At 39.4% G+C, this 21,536-nt stretch overlaps 1 protein-coding gene across 2 annotated transcripts in view; it reads left to right on the top strand.

Moving 5' to 3' along the window:
- LOC131304782 (protein HASTY 1) overlaps window positions 1–20,714 on the top strand; it is a 29,259-nt gene extending 8,545 nt beyond the window's left edge. Inside the window, exons 6-23 of one of the 2 annotated variants that reach the window (XR_009192473.1) lie at window positions 395–465; window positions 540–703; window positions 789–860; window positions 948–1,185; window positions 5,466–5,528; window positions 5,634–5,921; window positions 7,578–7,691; window positions 7,850–7,976; window positions 8,063–8,232; window positions 8,330–8,431; window positions 11,513–11,616; window positions 11,721–12,015; window positions 12,149–12,393; window positions 14,255–14,758; window positions 14,891–15,185; window positions 15,313–15,496; window positions 19,699–19,862; window positions 20,480–20,714. Coding sequence is in view for 1 of the 2 variants with exons in the window: in XM_058332162.1 (XP_058188145.1) it covers window positions 395–465; window positions 540–703; window positions 789–860; window positions 948–1,185; window positions 5,466–5,528; window positions 5,634–5,921; window positions 7,578–7,691; window positions 7,850–7,976; window positions 8,063–8,232; window positions 8,330–8,431; window positions 11,513–11,616; window positions 11,721–12,015; window positions 12,149–12,393; window positions 14,255–14,758; window positions 14,891–15,185; window positions 15,313–15,496; window positions 19,699–19,781 (3,119 nt within the window). In the remaining variant the exon portion in view is untranslated. Of the gene's footprint in view, window positions 1–394; window positions 466–539; window positions 704–788; window positions 861–947; window positions 1,186–5,465; window positions 5,529–5,633; window positions 5,922–7,577; window positions 7,692–7,849; window positions 7,977–8,062; window positions 8,233–8,329; window positions 8,432–11,512; window positions 11,617–11,720; window positions 12,016–12,148; window positions 12,394–14,254; window positions 14,759–14,890; window positions 15,186–15,312; window positions 15,497–19,698; window positions 20,069–20,479 lie in introns of those variants that run through there. The other variant, XM_058332162.1, reaches the window with a different exon arrangement.
- Window positions 20,715–21,536: the final 822 nt, after the last annotated feature.

Here is a 21,536-nt window from a genome sequence, read left to right as displayed (position 1 = left end):
ACAAAAGCTCCCATCTTCGTAAGGAGTGGGCTCCCGTCGAGCACCTTAGTTGGGAGCGCAGGAGCGCGCTCCTAAGGTAGGATTGGCACCACTTTATAAGCTCCCTGCAAATAAGGTTTGATGTTTTCATTTTGGATGATATTTGATGCTTTGTTCTACTTACTCAAACTTTGGGGAAGGGGAAATATTTTTGAAAAAAGAAAACCCGTCTTATCTATAGGTGCCGACTAATTGGCGACTAGTCAGCTTAGGCGCTAGGCGCCCCTCCGCTGCCCAACTAGCACCTAGTGACTTTTAGATCCATGAGTATAAATAAGTTATTTGACATGCTCTTGTAATTTCTTTCTGCTGCTGGTTCTCTTACCTGGTTCTGAATGTATTCTATTGGCTTCAGGTGACCGGCGCAGACTATTGTTACGCGGGCTTACTCAGTCTTTGCCTGAAATCTTGCCGTTACTATATACTGTATGTCTTTGTTCTAACTGTTGGCATGAGATGCTGGTTTTCAAATGTTCATGATGCCTTTGTTTGTGATACAGTTACTTGAGCGGCACTTTGGAGCTGCGGTGAGTGAAGCAAGTAGGCAACAACTGGATATTGCAAAACTGCATGCAGCTACAGTAACGGCTACTTTGAATGCTATCAATGCGTATGCTGAGTGGGCTCCTGTACCGGATCTCTCCAAATATGGATTGATACATGGGTATGATTTGCTTAAGCATATTCTAGAGCCTCATTTCAAATTCTGTGAGGAGAGTTGACATCTCTTTGTCCGTCTCTCTCATCAGGTGTGGTTTCTTACTTTCTTCTCCTGATTTTCGACTTCATGCTTGTGAGTTTTTCAAACTCGTCTCATCAAGGTATGGGTATAAGTTATTTTTATGCAATTTATGTGTCATATCGGCAAAATATAGGCTATTATGGTAATTTTGGACTTGGTTTTCCAGGAAGAGACCTGTTGATGACACTGCTTCAGAATTTGATTCCACAATGAGTAATATCTTTCAGATATTGATGAATGTCTCTGGAGATTTCTTGATCAGATCTAGCTCAAATGTTGGTGGCACTGATGAAAGTGAATTTGAGTTTGCGGAATACATTTGCGAGAGTATGGTGTCTTTGGGTTCCTCAAACTTGCAATGTATAACTGAGGATAGCACAACTCTATCATTATATGTTCAGCAGGTAATGTTCGATACTAATCATTATCTACTATAAGTAATCAGCTGAAGAAATTAGGACCGTCAATGAGATGGAATGAGTGGGGGAATATAGTAAATTGAGGTTCTCAGTCATCTCTTTGCAGTACTTAATTATATAAAAAATTGGTCTTAGGTCCATTATGTGAATTTCATAAGCCGACAAGTCTACCTATTAGTTTTGTAAGGTGTCAAGTCCATTTTAAAAAGTTCATGGCCGCTTGCCTGTGTCTGGTAAGTTCTACTTGTTCAGAATATTTATGTGGAAGATAAACTTTGAAGCTTGTTTGCCTCCTGTTGATTTTAAACCTAATTGCCTGTAACTTGGATTAAAGAAAGAAATAAAGAATCGATAGGTTGTGATAATGGCAAAGTTATGTTTGTCATGTACCTCCCGGCTTCTTCAAAACGAGCTTCACTGATTTTATCTGGTACAAAATTTTCTTTCAGAAAAGTTGGTACGTTTTCTCAAAGTTTTCAGAGGCAAAAGCGCAAGGGCCTCGTTGTTGACCTCTCATGAGGGGAGGCTCAAGCCTCAAAGCGTTGAGGCATAAGCCTCTAGAGTTTATACTTTTTATTGGTAAAAAATAAAATTAACTAGAAATACCATAGAGGGGATAGTGTTTGTGCCATATAAAGGTGTCTCACAAAAAATAAGAAAATAGTAGATAGAATTCACAAAAAAACATGTTAAGGCATAAAGACATAGTGTATTGTAGGGTTGCAAACAAATAGAGCTGCTCGCGAGCAGCTCGACTCAGCTCCGTTCGTGATGTAAATGAACAAGCTCGAGCTAGGACTTTTAGCTCATTTCATAAACTAGCCGAGCTCAAGTTTGCCAAGGCTTGCGAGCCCAAATATATATATATACACACGCTTATATATTATTACTCCACATACATACATCAGTACATAGTAATTGTAATTGGAAATGTTGACTGCCATCAATGTGGCTGTTGTGAGTCCCCAATACATGAGAGCACGCAGAAACAAGCACTCCACCAGAGGAAGCTTTATAGAAGGAAGGAATGCCTCTTGAACACTTGAGTTTCCGATGTGGGACAAATGAAACCAAGCAAAATTTTCCTTCTCTTCTAGTCCCACATTGAACTCTTACACAAAAGAGCAACGTAGAGCACTTCATAAAGAGAGAGCAATCCTCGGAGCGTTTGTTGCTGGGCTGGGGACGAACTTTTGAGCGACAACGAGCCGAGCTCAAGTCAAAGGAATATTTTTCGAGCCAAGCTCGAGCCCATACCGAGTGGCTCGCCACGAGCTCGAGTCAGTGTCACATATGGCGAGCCGAGTCTGAACATGTTGAAGCTTGGCTCGGCTTGTTTGCAGCCCTAGTGCGTTGATAGATCCAACATCTAAAAGCACTCTAAGTTGTATTGCAAATATGCAAAAACCTGGCGTCTTTGCCCCAACAACTTCAAATGAAACAACTCTTTACTTGCAAAAAGAAAAAGATCCGACTCTTCTTAGGAATTTACTTCCATCGTCTGGGCAAAAAAGGCGTGAAAAGTGTACGCCTCTGTATGCCTCCAACGGATGGGTCAGCGCTTTTGTGGTTCTCTACCCAAAAAATCAACGCCTAGAGACATTTTTGCAGTGCCTTGTCCTGAGGCAAGTCTCAGAATCGCCTTTGAAACAGACTCACACTTGGACACATCCAATTGGATCAAGTCTTTGTTGTAGGGATTGCCCGGTTTGTTCTCGATCCCGACACAGGAGTGCAGATTTACACTCCAGAGTGAGATTCGTGACTGGAGCGCTGCTTTGCTCTCAATCCTGACACAGGAGCTCGGATTTGCACTCCAGAGTGAAATTTGTGACTGGAGTGTGAGTCCAGTTCTAGAAGAAGATAGCAGCAGCAGCAGCAGACCGCGACAGATCATCACATCAGCAGCAGATCTGGGAGTAGCAGCAGCTGCAACAGATCAGACGAAGAAGATTAAGGAATGTAGGGTTTAATTAAGTAGTTGGGCTTCTTTAATTATGGGGCTTCTTTACTAAATAGAAGTGATGGATTTGTAGTTGTGCTCCTTGGGCTTCTTCATTCAATAGAAGTGATGGGTTTGTTTGGGTTATGTATTGGGGTTGGACCAAATTTCATTTTAAAAACATTATGGGAATAAGTTTCCATTTTAAAATATGAAATATATTTCAGACATAGCCAAGCTAGTAATAAATAACATAAATTCCACATGTACGCTCCTCTCGGCGCTCCTAACCATAGGATCTTCTACTTGTCCCCGTTTCCATGCTCCTGCTCCTGCTTCCTCTTCTGCTTTGTGCAACTAAGGACAAAGTCTTATGCTTATCTTGGCTGTATCAAGTTATCAACACAAGTACTCTATTCAAATTCATTATGAACGATGGAGTTGACCTTTTGTGGACTCATTGGTTTATTAACCATCGATTTGGTATGATTTTACACAGCAAGAATGGAGATCAATTAGTATTCATCTCTTACTTTCTCTTCTTCTCCTCATAGATTCAAGGCCCCTTATTAGTTGGGTTTTGACCACTTTCTTTGTCCCTATATCCCTAGTGGACTCTAGGGGTTCTCCCCAGGTCTCTCTCCATCCCTAAATCTTATATCCCTTTATACAAACATACAAGTTATTCGTTGCATTTATGGATTGTGTTTGCCGTAATTGTGCAATTTCCAGGTTACATCGGTTTGGTCTCATAGCTGGAGATAAGCTCAACCTTGTCATGAATTTGCTGCTACTGCTGCATCTTCCTCTCTCATCCAACCTTTTTCTCTGTTCATATCTGCAACTGTTCTATAAAAAATCCTAGGACAATGTAGCTTCTAAGAAAAATACAATCTGAACAGTACATGGCAGTAAAATTCCATTGAGGAAGAAGCTACTTGTTCAGGGCAGTTTCTTCTATTTTGCATAATTTCCAGGTTGCATGATTATTCTCGACGAGTTGAAGTATCTTGTGAGCATAGTTCTTGAATTGCAAACTCAACCGAATCATCAGTTTTGGATCGTACATATGAAATTTAACATTGATTTTTGTCAGTAGCAGAACGCGTATTTGTGCAGCATATGCACATAGTTGTAATGCATGCAGTCTATGCAACATGTTTGTGAGTGTGCGTGTTTGTGTGTGTGCGTGCTTGTGCGCAACTCTTTTGTCTAAATGTCTTTGGAAGGTTTCTACTCAGAGAAAGTATTTGGCGTTTTATTTTGGATGTGCAAAACTAAAAGAAAAGGGACATGGTTGTTGAAATTGAAAGGCTACTGAATCAATTAATTATTAGCTCATTGTGAATTTTGTATTTGTATGCGTAGTGTGACAGGAAGGTTACACCTCTTTTGTGTTTTATGAAACTTCTTATTACGTATTAAAATGAAAAAAAATCCTTGACGATTTCCATAGATCATTTTCAGTACTGCAATTTCGAATTTGGTGGACAAATTTGAAAGGACTAGGTTGCAACGGATAATCGAATCATAGGATTACAGTTCCAAATTAAACCTAATAAGAAAAAGGAGAAGGAGTGCTTCAAACTTCTGCAGCCTACTCTTCGAACATAATGGAGGCATGCAAGAATTTGTATATGTAGTTGACTGTTTATTCGATTTCCAGAGGCAAACATCCTCATCATCAAGAGGATATTATCGTGGTTCATATTTCGAAAACCCTTTAGCCTTCGGAGTCCTGACCACTTGTCAAGGTACTATATACCTACTGTACTTAAGGAACAATTTCCCTATGTGATCAAGTTTTCACATAAAAACTGGGGCCTTCTTATTATCCATTTAGGCTGCACGTGCCACAAGCCTGATTGATCAGCGCTCTTAAATGAAGGTTTGGAAGCAGTATGCTGGAATTGGTGTCGCTGCAGAATATGTAGCACATAGAGCCTAGTTTTTATGTTTCTTCTGCTCGAATCCTTGTTTGTGCTTGAGTGCTTTTAAGTGTCACCCAAAGGAACTTCTGTGCTGTCTTCTGTGGTGGTCTGTAAGAAAGTTGATCGATAACCAGGATAGTAAACACATTTCGGCTTTCCTTCAGTATTACTGATGTTCCTTTATGGCTATTGACATTGAAACATTTTTCCTTCATGTTGCTTAATATCACTTTGGGCATTGTCAACTGGGCCTTCAAGTCTTGGTTAAAAAGTTTGAATTTTAGTCTGGAAGGGGAGTTTTTCCTCCTTTTTTGCACTAAACTGTGTTTTGATCAGAGTGACTACTGAGTAACTAATTCACGAGATTGCAATCTAACTCCTCTTATTTTCAGATGCTAGGATACTACCAGCATATGAAGCTGGTGCTTCATTATCAATCTCTGCTTTTTTGGCTGGTATGATTCGTGAGAAAGTACATTCCTTGCAAAGTTAAAATAAAGCATTTATGCATCCCTGCTTGGCTGCTTCCACTAAACATCTTTTGTGGTTGCCTATTGTAGGCACTGCTGAGAGATATTGCATCCAAACAAAAGAATGTGGCACATGCATCTACAGATGGTTTAGTTAAAAATCTGACGTCTGGTTTGGGACAAGGCGTCAATGAAAAGCAAAAGGTTTCAATTTTTGTGACCAATGATGTCTGTAGTTGTCTACTGGATATATCCTTCCAACGCATGCTCAAGAAAGAAAGAGTTCTTCCTGGATCAGCACTTCCTGTTGGGTCACTGGAACTATGGAGTGATGATCTTGAGGGCAAAGGAGATTTCGGCCAATATCGTTCCAAGCTTGTATGTTCTACATTTTTTTCCCTTGCTTTTATTACAGCGTTGTACAGTTATCCATAAAAGATATACGTAACTCACAGAAATAACTGAAAAAAGGAGTCCAAACTTATTGTTCTTTTCCCTTGCATCTTAATTTCAACCTTTTTTTATTGACTGTTCTGGTGTTGTGCATCTCAAAGCAAGTCATTTGGGCCACTACCCCTTTAATTTGCTCTCTCTCTCTCTCTCTCTCTCCCCTCCACGAGCCACTCAACACCACCTCTCTTGTCTCTTTCTCTTCTTCTCCTCTCCCTTCTTTCTCTTCTTTGGACAACACGGGTGTTGTCTGACATCACAGCCACTAATTCATTTTTCCTGGGGGATATATGGACCTATCTTAAATTTTCATGATAAATGCCCACTTGTAACTGTTTAATAGCCTTTTCATGTTACATTAATCTACTTGCATCATAGCCTTTTTGTGAAGAAGTTCTATTCAAATGGTTCTATGTAGCTTCTACATGTTTTGCTTCGCCTTGTCAACCACGGGGTAATTGAAGCACCAATGGTTTACAGAGTAGAGCAGTAAATCTCTGAGTGGAAGAATATGAGTGATGAATTGGGATTGAAGGATGAAGTCATCTCACTCAAAATGACATTAGTTTTTCTCTTTTCATGTGGGTGCACTCGAATCAGAATATCTTGTACCTTCCGTTGGATTGTGGCATGACGTGGGATTGGCATACATCAATGCCAAACTAGTTATTAGTAATCAATAATCATAACTATTTATTGGATACATATTTTGCAAAAGTGCATAGCTGGGTTAGGTACTTTTCATGATTATGAACTATGCAAAATATAAACCTGATTGGATGTGTGCAGGTGCCTGACCACTCACATTTCTGTTGATAAAATAGGACGTTGATTACCTAGTGTTGATCCGTTCTAATTCGGCGTGCTAAGTGGGCCGAACAGGTTAAGTGATTACCTAGTGTTGAAAACTAAGAAGATTGACACGTGTCTAGCCCTAGACCATTATTTAGGGTTCATTCAAGGACGAAAAGCATTCACATTCTGGAGCTTTTTATCATTCCATCTCAACTTCCAAACTTTTTTTTTTTAAAAAAAAAAAACACTCAAGTTCCTAATCGCTGTGGAGTATCAGAAAGTCAGGTATGGATTTAACTAACAATATATCTTTCTTGAAAGAGGGTAGATGTTAGCGTAGATCATGCTGGATATCATTCCAGCCTACCTATTACCCTGAAATCCATGAGCAACAGCGATGCTAAACAGAGAGATATAACCTGATGGACAACAGCATACTGTTTACGCTCATACTGGGAAATATAATGTGTAAGCTATGGTTCGAGCTACGAGGGAGATATTTTGTGAACCATGTGTGTAAAGCATGAAATATGTGACAATTCGTTCCAATTGAGATGCGAAGGAAATTCAGTAATGCTCTCAGTCTGCTTGTGTTCTAAAGAAATTAAGCAATACTAATACGTCATTGAATCTGCATTTCTTTATGGCTCTGTGTTGCTGATGTTCAACTTATAAATTCCTCTAATTACAAGTGTTAGCATTGCATCTGATCATTTTCTATACGCTGATTTCAAGGAGATACTGTTTTTCACATTAGTCTTTATAATCATGCTCGAACCCTTGATGCAGTTGGAGCTTATCCGTATTATTGCTTCTATTAAACCCATAATAGCTGCTGCTAACATTTCTGGGAGGATAACTGCAATTATTAAGAGTATCATGCTTGCTGCAGTGCCTGCACAGGTTTGGTTACGCTTCCACAGGATTCTTTCATGGTGGATTCAATTATTCAATTTTCAATCTCTGGGACGTCGCAAAATTTTCATTTTTCTTTTTACGGGCATCTTCTGGAAGTTAACATTACTTAAAATGTAACACATCTTGATTATTGGCGATCCTAGGAATTGTTTGTAATGGAAAGCATGCAATCGGCTCTGGAGAATGTTGTTGTTGTAGTTTTTGATGGATCAAATGACTCTGGTGGCAGTTTATCTGAAACTCAACTGGAATTGTGCCGGATATTTGAAGGTTAACCATTGACTTCATTGCAATACTTTGGAATTTATAAAATTTTATCTTAAGGCCTGCTGACACTCTATCACTGTGAACTGAAGGTTTACTTCAGCAACTTCTTTCCTTGAAGTGGACTGAGCCGACACTTGTGGAAGTACTCGGGCATTACATAGACGCGATGGGTCCCTTTTTGAAATACTTCCCGGATGGGGTTGGCAGTGTCATCAACAAACTGTTTGAGCTTCTAACCATATTGCCTTTCGTGTTGAAGGTACTGTTGTTGATGTATTGGAATAGATATCTTCTGAGCTTTTATGACATGCAAAGAGAACTTGGATGTGAAATTTTCAACCCTTGATTGGTTGCAGGATCCCTCAACAAGTACTGCTCGACATGCAAGGTTGCAGATTTGTACATCATTTATTCGAATTGCCAAAGCTGCTGACAAAAGCCTTCTGCCTCATATGAAGGTAATTCTTACTCTCTGGGAATTGGCAAGTATTCGAATACTTATGCCACATGGAGGTGGTACTTTTGCCCTCCGTCAAGCATGATGTGTCAATGTTTTAACCAGTCCACACTACCAATTTGAAAATGAAACTTGACCACAGAGGTCTTACAAATGCATAACCAGTATCCACACACTCCGCATCCACCCCTACACAGTCTTTCGAACCCATACTAACTTTGGGCAGGAATCTCTCATTACTTAGCAAGATGAAGATCTACTGATTAATCATATTTGAACTGTTGTAACGCAGCTTCAAAGTGGGCAAAATCTTATTTCTGTGGGCTCATATTGAAACCCTCCTCATGACTTGTTACTCCAGTAGGTGAACAGTTACTTTTTTCTCAATATGACTTGTTACTCGGGGCCTTTTCAGTGCCTACTTCTCCACATGCCTTGAGACAGACGCACAAAAAATAAAAAAATAAAAACAGAATGCAAACTGAAGGGAGCTTGGGTGGACGAATATCATATGGAAGAATACAGCTAGAGACGTATGAGTGAAATATATTGCAAAATGAAAGCTCTGATGTCAATTTTCACCACTAGTTTTGAAATTTAAGCCAAGGGGAAATGACAATATTACGTGGATCTTTCAATTTGTTTAGACTCTTGTGTCTATGGAATGTCTAGTTGAACATGCATCCGCCAAATATGGATGAATACTCAAGTAGATAATTACGTCATTAAATGCTGAGAGTTGGTTTATGAATACAGTTAACCCTGATTCTCAGATGTTAAGTAGGAGTATTATGAATCTGGTCGTGTCCTCGCTACCTTGGGAGCGGCAGGTGGATTTGACTTTCAGTCACAGACCTGCAACAAACAGCCATGCTGCAGTGCACATTTTGCAACTAGCATTTATTTCTTTTAAGTAGTATACCTTTCGTAACAGTTTGATACTTGTTGCCAAGCTATTCAGCAACCACATAACAAGTCATTAGGAGGGCGACAGACAAAAGAAGCAGCACTAGTTGAACTAATATCTTATGATGATAAGGAAGGTGAATAAAGACTATTTTGAGAAATTATATGTAATGACCCGCTCCCGCCCTGTACGATATTGTCCGCTTTGAACACCAAACCCCATCAGACTTCCTAGTGATGTCACCCATCCCTGGATTACTCCATAGCGAGCACGCTTAACTGTGAAGTTCCAATGGGCTTTGATGCTCGCACGGCTTTAAAAGGCCTTGTATAAGGTAGGATGACGATCTATTATTTATAACACACAACTTACACTTCACCAAGGGATGTGGGACCACCCCCGGCTGACCTCTCTGGTCACCGATCAGATAGCCCCCGCACGGGTCCCAACCACGCCAGGCTGGTCGACCACCACTTGGAACTCCCAGGGGCGGGGCGTCTCATTATTTCTCGAAGTTAAACACTCTATGGTAACAGCACAGTCACTCAAGAGTGTTGAGCTTTTTCAAACTTCGAAATTTCAACTCCATCGATTTCTCTTACCACGTCAAATAGAATTAGGATTCAGGACTCTTAATGGGAAAGTTGAAAAACTTTTCAGTAGTTACCATTTAAGGATAGACATGACTAATTGAAAACAACAATTGACCCAAAAAAAAAAAAAAAAAAAGCAAGGGTTTCCACTGCTGCTCATATCAGGCAAAGCTTGAAATTATCCATGCATTATCAACTACCAACATATGTTACTTGGATCCGCCCTTTTCGTCTTAGCACCTGTGGCTGACACAGCACGACACAGGTTTGGGTGTGAGATATTTACTGGACACCAGTGGCGGAGCCAAGATTTCAATTCGGAGTTGGCACCCAAAATCAATGTACTTCCTCCCAGAAAGATAGTCTATTACAAAAAGACGTACGATTTTTATATATAAAAAATAAGTACTTTTGTGCATAATTTTTTTATTTCTTAACACCGCATTAAAGATCTCAGTTCCTTAATTTGGCGTTAAGAAATGTAAGAAAGCATGCATGGAGTACTTTGGTTTTTAATCCGAAAATTGCACTTTCTTGATAGTGGACTATCATTACAGGGCAAAAGGAGTAATCAGTATTAAAAAGCGCAAGTGTTCTAAGGTTAATAATTTATTATTAATAATTTATTATGCATACACATTTTTATATGTTAATTATCCATCAACATACTTAATACTGTAAAGGACACACTTGTTCTAAGGTTAACTATTCATAATACCAGAAATAGTACACATTTTCATCAGTTAATCACTCATAAACATACTTAATACCAAAAAAATAATACACGTATTCTATAGAGTAACACAGAAATTACATAAATAGTTCTTTCATTCTGCCACCCCGCCCCCCTTATTCCCTCCGCCCTTGGACATGGCATTACAAAGCTAGAAAGCACCCATTTATTGCTTCTGTTTGTTGTATGAGCATTTACGATTATTAACATTCTTTGAGTTGTGTGATTTACCATTGTTGCAAGGATGGAATCCAATAAGGCCCATGGATTCATGGATTGACAACTTATTAAAGAGTTTGTATGTTGGACCCTTAGTTGGCTTCTTCATTTCTTAGGTGCGACTATTCCTCATGGAAAAAGTTGTCCTATTTTTGACATCTGTGTTTGTGGGTCAGCTTACACTCACCTCAACATATCCCTCGAGGACCAATCCCGTGGTCCACTTGAGGCGGGGGGGGGGGGGGGGGGGGGGGGGGGAAGGGGGGCTGGGACAAATTCCTTGCCAAATACAAATTGGTAGCATCTGGGAGGTTTCGAACCTGAAACCTTGGGAGGGAGCAAACCCCATAACTCACAAGCGGTGACCGCCAGGCCGATCCCTGGGGTTCGCCCAAAAATAGAGATAAATAAAAAGTTCTTGGCCTACTTCCTACCTCAGGTGTATATGGAATACTATACTACTGATTCAGTGCATGCTCATGGATCTCGTATAGAGTTTTGGATTAACAATAAGCTTCTGAGACATGTTGGATATCCTCCAGAATTCATTCCATCTTTTAAATTTTTGTGTCTATTGAAACAATTATGTTATATATTGTTTTATTGTGTTTGTCGCTTTATTTCTTACAGGGAATTGCAGACACCATGGCATATTTGCAAAAAGAAGGCCGTTTGCTTCGTGCGGAGCATAATCTGTTGGGTGAAGCATTTCTTGTCATGGCTTCTGCATCTGGGTAAGTACTTGCTTCCTATGATCTTGTAGTGCTTGTGAAAATGTCTATGACTACGTGATGTCTCCTTTATCAGTTTCCCTTTGCAATTTCTAAACCTTGTGCAGGGTTCAACAGCAGCAAGAAGTTTTAGCCTGGTTACTCGAACCTTTGAGTAAAGAGTGGACACAGCTGGACTGGCAAAATGCTTACTTGTCTGACCCAACAGGCTTGGTTCGCTTGTGCTCTGAGACTCAATTTATGTGGTCACTTTTTCACACTGTGACCTTTTTTGAGAAGGCTCTTAAGAGGAGTGGTTTCAGGAAAGCCACAATAAGCTCACAGAACAACTCAGCAGGATGTTCCGGTCCTTTGCATCCAATGGCTTCTCATCTATCGTGGATGCTGCCTCCTCTGTTAAAAGTAAGTAAACCAGGGTTAAGAGTTGGTCATGTCAATATCATTGCGCATGCTGTCAGATAATGGAGCCCCAACTTAAGCAGGATCTTACTGGATCACTACATGTTTATGTTTGTGGTATCTCCTTGATCTGCAGATACTTCGAGCTATACATTCCCTTTGGTCTCCATCTGTAACTCAAGCATTACCTGCAGAAATAAAAGGAGCAATGGCCATAAGTGATGCTGAGGGAACCACTCTTCTTGGCGAAGCAAACTCGAAATTGTCAAAGGGGGCATTAACTTTGTCTGATTTATCTCAAATTGACTTGCATAAGGAAGGTTATCCAGAATCTAATGAGATTGATATGCGAAATTGGTTGAAAGGTATACGCGATAGTGGGTAAGTATTTAGATTTTTTATGTTTGGGTTCTATTACTGTCGTTTTCAAACTTGTAGTCTTTCAACTAGCAGATGTCTCGGTCTTCCTTTATGGGGTCAGTATGTATAACTTTTGGCAGTGGGTAAGAGATAGTGGTAAGTATTTATATTTTTCTAGCAATGGTTTTGATTCTGTGCTGGAGTATTGGAAGGTTATTTTTTTCTTTGTTTGGTTCCTTACTGCCATTATCAAACTTCCATTAAAAAAGAAATTTAAGGCTTAAGCATTCTATTAGTTGTACATGAGCATCGTACCAAGTTCTCCAGTGTCATTTCCTATCATTTAGATTCTACAGCGTATTAGTGTGGACTAAATAGGGTGTAATGTTTCTGTTAATTTCCTTGCAGTATCATTCATCAGAGTAAAAAGTTTTCCAGCTGAAAGTTTCTCATCTAAATGTCTATGTCTAATTAGTTGTTTTATTCATAAAAAAATTCTCCAGCCCTCTGATTGATCTTATCATTTCTGAAAAGAAGATTATAAGTGTGGATTGAAAAGGAAATGGAAATTGTTAAGGCACTTATTGTCCCTAATGCTTAATCAGGTTAGAAATTGGACCAACAATGCACATCAAGCTAGCGAGTAATATTTCGATGTCTTGGGGCACCGCCACATGGTGCTCCAACACCCTTCTCCACCAGAAATCCATATGGGGTCCATACACTTAGTTCTAGGCTCTACATGAATATGTGGTGAGGGGTGTTGGGTACCACGTGGCAGTGCAGTAGGAGCACCCAATAATTTTCCCAAGCTAGCCAACAGGCTTGCACAAAATTGAAGGAAAAATTCTATGGAATTGCCATCAGATCAGTGATGCTTTGCGGGACAGAATGTTGACCTATTAAGAAACAACAGGTGAGCAAGATGAGTGTAGCGGAAATGAGAATATTGAGGTGGATGTGTGGCAAGATTAGATGAGACAAGATTAGAAATGAAACGGTTCGTGAGATGGTAGGTGTAACACCTACAGAGGAGAAGTTGAGGGAATATAGGCCAGGTGGTTTGGGCATGTCTACCGTAGACCAGGAGATTCAGTAGTTAAGAGAGCGAATAGGATAGCTTTGGGTAGCAATGCTATGGGGAGGGGTAGACTTAAATTGGCATTAGATGCTGTGGTGCGCAAAGATATGAATATAATGGGTTTGTGTGAACAAGTGGCCCTTGACAGAGCTCAATGGAGGAAAATAATTCATGTAGCCGACCCCAAGTAATTGGGACATAAGGCTCGGTTTGGTTTGGTTAGCCAACAGGCTTGCACACTTGCAACCACATCTTGCAAGAAGATGCAAACTTTTGTACGGAGAAGCATATTGCAAACAAAGAAGAATGCCTACGGGCAACAGATGCTAGTGGAGATTTGCATCTAAGGTGTCTAAGAAACCCAAGTTTTGGTACTCCTTGTAAGTTGCCAAGTGTCTCATAAGCTTAAGCTGTTTAAAAATGGTCTGAGCAATGTATATCAAGCTAGCCAACAAAATTAAGAATTAAGTTAAAAAAAAGATGGTCTATTCATACAAGCTAGATTGTTAACACTTACCATGCAAGTGCACGAGTGAAAGAGAAAGTAGGGAAATAGAGGAGAATAAAATAGGAAAGTGCCCAAGTTCGCCAGGAACACTTGCATAATATGCAAGTATAAATTATAGGGTTTAAGAGATCAATAGGGAATTTAAGACCTCAATCTGTAATGCAGGAAGAGCATGGTAGCCTTTGAACCTGAACTTGATGAATCATTTTTATTATTGTCAGTCATCTGATATGTAATTTTCGTTACAGCAAACTATGTCCCATCCATTGCTAGTGCTTATTGTTCCATTCTAGGTACAATGTACTGGGCTTATCAGCAACCATTGGGGATTCATTTTTCAAATGTTTGGACGTTCATCATGTTGCCCTAGCACTGGTGGAGAATATTCAGTCAATGGAGTTCAGGCATAAAAGACAGCTCGTTCATTCAATCTTGATTCCATTAGTAAAATGCTGCCCTCCAGGTTTGTGGGAGGGGTGGCTAGAGAAGCTCCTGCACCCATTGCTTCTCTGTATTCAGCAGGCTCTTAGCTGCTCATGGTCCAGTCTGTTACAGGAAGGCAGAGCAAAGGTTCCAGATCTACATGGAATAGTTTCTGGATCAGACTTGAAGGTTGAAGTAATGGAGGAAAAGCTACTTCGAGGGCTAACTCGTGAGATTTGTTCGCTCCTCTCAGTTTTAGCTTCATCAGGACTAAATGCTGGGCTTCCTAATTTAGAACAGTCGGGACATGTCAACCGTGTGGATGCATCATCTCTCAAAGATTTGGATGCATTTGCGTCAACTTCACTTGTTGGGTATGCTTGAAGCACATTGCTTCTGCAAGAATTGCTTTGTGGTTTATTGTGAGAGAATTTAATGTATTATTGGTTTTCCTTTCCTTCTCTGTTCGAAGTTCTAATTGTTTCAATCCTCCGATTTAATTACAGTTTTGTTTTGAAGACAAAAGCCCTTGCCCTTCCGGCATTGCAGATTACTTTAGATGCTTTGAAATGGACTGATGGTGAAGCTGTGACTAAAGTTTCCTCCTTTTGCGGAGCTGTGATTCTTCTGGCCATCTCATCCAATAATGTGGAACTCAGACAATTTGTCTCAAAAGATTTATTTTACGGAATCATCCAAGGGTTGGCCCTCGAGTCAAATGCTTTTATTAGTGCTGATCTGGTTGGTCTCTGCCGTGAAATCTTCTTGTATCTCTCTGATAGAGACCCGGCACCCAGGCAGGTTTGTAAGACCCCACTTCCCTTCAAATTTTTTTACCTTATTACATGTAACTAAGATATTGGAATGTTCATTTCTAATTGGAAACTCTCTGTGTGTGTGTGTGTGTGTGTGTGTGTGTGTTTATCAGATCTTGCTCTCTCTTCCTTGCATTGCTCCCCAAGATTTGCTTGCTTTTGAAGAAGCCTTGACAAAGACAACTAGTCCTAAGGAACAAAAGCAACATATGAGGAGCTTGCTCATACTAGCTACAGGAAACAAGTTAAAGGCACTTGCTGCTCAGAAAAGCGTGAATGTAATTACCAATGTTTCGAGTAAGCTCTCTGACATTGACTCCTCTTCTGAACTGTATTTTCTATTTCATCCCTCTCTTGTTTGAGTGCATATGTGTGCTGTAGCTTATGATTCCCTTTATTTTCAGTGTACTTATGATTTTAGCCTATACCGCATATGTTGCTACATGTTGCAATGCCCAAAATGTTGGACAATAAAAGAATGGGCCAAGCACATGAATGTGTGAAAATAATGCAGTTTTTAGCTTAGGAAGTTAGGTTAATCAAACAAATGAAAATTGAACATCCCTGTACATATAATTATCAATTGTAAACCGGGGGGGGGGGGGGGGGGGTATCGTTATCAAATAGTAAATATCTCTTTTAAAGTTTAATTAAGAGAGGTAATTACTGACGAGTTGTAGTTTATCTCTAAGTCTCCATCTCATATCCCTATAAATAGAGGTGGCCTCCATCATGTCTTTTCCGTACACAACCATTGAGAGCTATGAAGGTACTTCAGATTTCAGTCAAGTCTACATCAAATCATAATTATTAAGGGCAAGCGTATGTGGTAATTTTATATCCAACCCAAAACTAATTGGCAATGAGTAATCACCCAGTGCACTTCCAAGCAATGTAGGACTATAGTTCCTTAACATCCCCCCTCACATGCAATGAGGTCTGGTACGTGTAGTCTTTTTTTGGGTCTATCATCGTGCAACCTTTTTGCCAATGTTCTAAATGGCGCTTGGCGCTAGTAGGGCAGAGACCCACCTCCAAGCGCCAAGCCGCCTAGGCGCCGCCAAGCAATTCGGCCTTTTTTTTTTTTTTTTTTTACAAACCATTATCCAATCAAACTATATTCTATGTATCCATAATACAAGTTCAAAGTTCTACATAACCATAATGCAAAGTTTAATGTACAAACCCAAATGAAATTAAGTAGTAGCAACTAACAAATAAGTTGAATAAGACAATAAGTAGAAACAAACGAGATCGGAGATCCCTAATGCCAAGTTAAAAGTTCATCTCCTTTCTTTAACTCTTCTCCTCTATACCCTTCCAAAACTTGATCTACATTAGTTTAATATTGTACATTTTAGGCCGCCAAAGGCCCGCCTAGGCGGCCGCCAAACACCGCCAAACCTCCCTGGGTGCCAAATCGCCGAGACCGCCAAGGCCTCCTAGGCGACCGCCAAACCTCCCTGGGCGCCAAATCAAATGCCAAGGGGTATTGGCGTGGCGGCAGGGTACCTCCAAGCGCCTCGGCGGCCGCCATTTAGAACAGAGCTTTTTGCTGGTTTATCATCGTGGGGTGTGGATTGTGAATTTTTTTTAAAACGTGGGGTGGAATGGGCCCCACTCTGATTCCATTTGAAAATTTTATATTCAACCAAAACCAATTGACAATGAGTGGAGAGGTCTCAAATGTTACTAAGTGATCTCACATTTAATATCCAGCAATCTGGGACAACTACTCTATCAAAGACGTACTAAGGCGCAAAAGTTTGTTGGGGTCTAGGCCCGAAGCGCAAGGAGAGGCACAGGCCTTAATGAAGAAAGGTGCACTTGGGAGGAAATGAAGAAAAATAACATACACCAATTATTCAAAGGATAAACACTAAGACAATGAAGTTTAGAAATTGTACCATGTAAAAATCTATAAAACAACCTACCAAATGCCAAATAGCCAACAATCCTTGCATAGACAGAGCATAGCTAAAACATCAAATTCAACAATCATCCAATGTTTGAAACAAAAGCAGAGATCGTTTAGTTTGAGTCGTTCGATTGAGATATGAAAGATGGGCATGGTGTACTAATGTGTGAGGATGTTTTATCCCTTACGTTAAGACCTTGGTTGCATAGTTGCCCTTTAGAATTAAATTTGGCACTTATTGAAAGTTTCTCACCAAAAGGCACATGCCTTGCACCTTACCAAAACATGCCTTGGTCGCCTAGGCTTTGCCTTTATCAAGAACTAGGACATGGACACGTTGGCGATATGTTGCATAAAAAAAAATTTGACAAAAACATTTGTTAATAGTGGTTAAAAATTAATGACAAAAGCATATTTGTTTAAAATGGTTACATATTTGATACAAGAATATATATATTTGTTACAAATAGTTATGTATTTGACAAAAAACATTTGTTAAAAGAATTAAGAGCTGAACTAAAAGGATACATAGATACAAAGATCAATAAATTATGATTATATTACTATTAATTATTCTCTTTTAGTTTTATTTTGCTTGCCATGTACTTGTGGTGGTTCGATGGTGGCAGAGAGAGGGTCGCAGGGCCAGCCCAATACTTTTGGAGTCCCTACGCAAGTTCCAAACATGGGGCCCTACGTATTTTAATTAGTAAATTAAAAAATAAATCATTAAATAAGCATGTATGTGTGTGTGTGTGTTGTAGCTAATTTGAGGTTATGAAAAATTAAAATGAATCATGAAGTCAAATATTAAAATAAATGAGTAGAATAGCATGTCTATATCTATACTTGGAAAGTTTAAGTTTAATAATGTATTTGTGTGGTAAATAATACTCACTCCGATTGGTTTAACACTCTGAGAGTAACTTTTAACTCTCGGCACAGTTTTCAATAAATTTTTCTCTCTATCTCTCTCCACTCATTACTACTCCAACTCTCAAAAATAACTTTCTAAAATCTAAACCAAACAAAGCCACTACCTCCGTCCCAATTTAGTTGTCACTTTTGGGAGTTCATGCCACTTTTCAATTGATTATATCTTGTAATTTATAATGTTTTAGGTGATTTTGAAAACATTATACTATAGAACAAATCGAGATCTATCAAACAAGATCTATATTGGATATAAAATTCATTACCAATTTAAAGATATAACCAGTTTTTTTATCCAGTTAGAATAGAACTGGGACAAGTAAATTGGGACGGAGGGAGTAGCATTTTTTTTTGTCGATCGATAGAAGAGATCATTTTTACATCAGATATGAAGTATAGCGTACAAACCCAGGACACTACATCAATTGTGAGAGTCCACGAGACAACCAAGTCTAACAACTCAACCAATACAAGAAATAAACCCATTATAGGGTAGAAACAAAGAAAGGAAAAGCCCTCTAAGGGAAGAATACCCACACGCAGATGGGGAGACTTGAACTCCTGATCTCTTAGTGAGATGCAAGATTCCTGGCCAACTGAGGTAGCCCCAATAATAGCATGTTGAAGTAGTGATTTTCTGAATTTCTGGTACCAATACCACATAAGTTCATTTTAGGCCGTGTTCAACTCTCGGCAGTCTAAAGGTTCTGAAGAATAAAATTTTCAAACCATTTAACCATCAAAAAAATAAGGTAGCAAGGTTCGAACTCGCATCCTTGCATGTACGTGAGTAATGCCCTACCACTGGTATGTAAGAGCACATCTATGAAACTTTGGGGCATTTTATATATTGTACTTATCTTGACCTGCGGGCCCCATAGCAGATTTCTAGAGTGTAATTAGGTACAATTAACTTGTAATTGTATATTAGCTTTTGTTGACGTGATTTTAGAGTGTAATTAGGTACAATTAACTTGTAATTGTATATTAGCTTTTGTTAACCTCTCTTATGATCCTCGATACATATCCCAATGCGATTCATGAAATGAAAAAACGGTGCACGATACGTATCCCGTTTTGCTGGGCCTATGCCCGCCTAGTCCCAACATAGTTCTGCATCTGCGTGCTTCTTAGGGTCTCAAGATCTGAGATGGGGAAAAAAGAGTGCTCTCTATTGCTACCAATTGTCTAATATTGTGATGTAGTCCACACGGTGGATGGGTAATGTTTATTGTCGGCGTTCAGTCGCATAGCATTACCAAGATGTTTAGGCAGTAGCGAACGGAGTTGAGCTCTGAGGTTGCCATATTGATTGTCTCAATTACCTTGAATGCCTTTTTGCTATAAATGTATTTTTGCTATAGATAAGCTACCATTTTAGCTTGTATGTTGAAAAGAACTAGTCCCTTGCAAAGGGGGAAATTGTTGTTTGGAGTAATTGGTCTGAGATCCAATACTATGACCGGAAAAAATTATATAAAATAGACTCGACCAAATACAACCTTATCCTGACTACTTGCAGTTTTTTTCTTTTGAACTGCCCCGACTACTTGCAGTCGCCTACTTGAATTTTGATATAGGCCATTATAATGTATCAGGGGTCCCAACATACCTGCTATCTTACTAACCAATAACTGCTTTTTTGCAGCAAGACCACGCAATTTGGTCTCTGCTCCAGAATCCAAGATTGGAGAAGAGGATGATGCTATAGGATTGGCAGCCATTACATGAATGAAAAGTTGTGTCAGATTCCGCTGTACAGTGACGACTAACTCTGAAGGCACCCATTATTTTGGGCAGAAGTCTACAAAAGTTTTTTTTTTTCCTCTTTTAATCGGGAATGTCTACAAAGGTTGAGAAAGTAGTTTACTTGTGCAATACACCAATTATCGGCTAATTATTATTGTGGTGGCTCTTAACTTACGACTATGTTTGTCAATTATCAAGTTTGTATATTTCAAATTTGTGCATGTATATGCCTTTAAATGAAACACTTTTTTGCCTTGTACTTGTTGCAATATCTAATGCATACAGCTATGAAACTGGAGCTTTCTTTAACTTTCTCATGGTGCGGGAAGGAAGCAAATGAAGTCACTAATTATTTGGCCAATTTGTATCGTAGCCTTCCCCCTTCCTGGCTTGCATGCCCTTCCCATGTTTTATCTAGTTTTCTTGTTCGGGATATGCCCCTTTGGGGGTTCTAGCCCTTTGGGTGTTTATTCCAGACCCAAAAAAAAAGATGGCTTTCTATGTTTGGAGTGTTTCCATAATATTTTTTGTAATAGGAAACAGTAATTTTATTGATAAAATGGAGATCGATTAAAAATTGCATCCGTAATACTAGAAAAACAATTAAAGTTGTGTAACATACTTAAACACACAATTAAAGCTATGTTTGGAGGGGTTGATCGGGGCTTTTCTGTGGACAGGAGTTCAGCTTAGGCAAACCGGAGCTAAAATTCTTGGGATTGGGTGTCCGCTCCTAAGGATGGAGGCTTGGGTTTAAGCCTTTTAAAACCTGGAATAAAGCAACGATGATTAGGCATCTCTGGGCCTTGAGCAAGAAATATGATTCTTTGTGCTGTTCGATGGGCTCACTCTTACATTATAAAACATAAGTGTCTTTGGCAGATGTGCATACCTCAGGACTCTTCTTGGACGATTAGGAAGCTATTCAAACTTAGAAAGGTTGTGCAGCCCCTTGTCAAGTATTTGATTGGTAATGGAACTCTGCTTTTCTTCGGCTGGAATATTGGCATGATGTAGGCCCTCTATACAAATTGTTTGGTGAAGGTATAGTTAATGATTTGGGAGAGCTGTTGTGCAGCTCCTTGTCAAGTATTTGATTGGTAATGGAAACTCTGCTTTTCTTTGGCTGGAATATTGGCATGATGTAGGCCCTCTATACAAATTGTTTGGTGAAGGTATAGTTAATGATTTGGGCAGCTCTCCTTTGGCCAAGGTCTCATCTACTCCCTTCGTCTCTTTTTAAGTGTCTTATTTTGTAACTCCAATTTATTTAAAAAATAGTATCATTATACCTTTCACATCAATTTTTTCCTCCACTTTCCTTACTTACCCATCATCATTACACTTTTACTCATTAACTTTTTAAAATGGAATATAATTTTAGGGACAAAATAGATAATGCACCAATTTTTACCTACTAACTTTACAAAATAAACACTTATTATGGGACAGCCTAAAATGGAATACTGGACTCTAAATAAGGGACGGAGGGCCTATTATTCAAAATGGGAATTGGCATTGGCCTAGACAAAGGAACCGAGCAGCTATGAAAATTATGAGGAATCTCCTTCAAGTTTCAAACCTAACCCGGACAATGATGATCATGTGATGTGGATTCCAGCCTCCAATGGCAAGTTCTCTGTTAAAACTGCTTGAGAAGCTCTTAGGACTCCTCTTCCTAAAACTCCATGGGCTCCTATTGTCTGGTTCAAGCAAGGTATCCTTATATGGGCTTTT

This window comes from Rhododendron vialii, chromosome 10a, assembly GCF_030253575.1.
Source record: "Rhododendron vialii isolate Sample 1 chromosome 10a, ASM3025357v1".
Taxonomy (NCBI): domain Eukaryota; kingdom Viridiplantae; phylum Streptophyta; class Magnoliopsida; order Ericales; family Ericaceae; genus Rhododendron; species Rhododendron vialii.
Note: the sequence above shows the minus strand (reverse complement) of the source record. Positions and strands in the feature narration are given on the sequence as shown.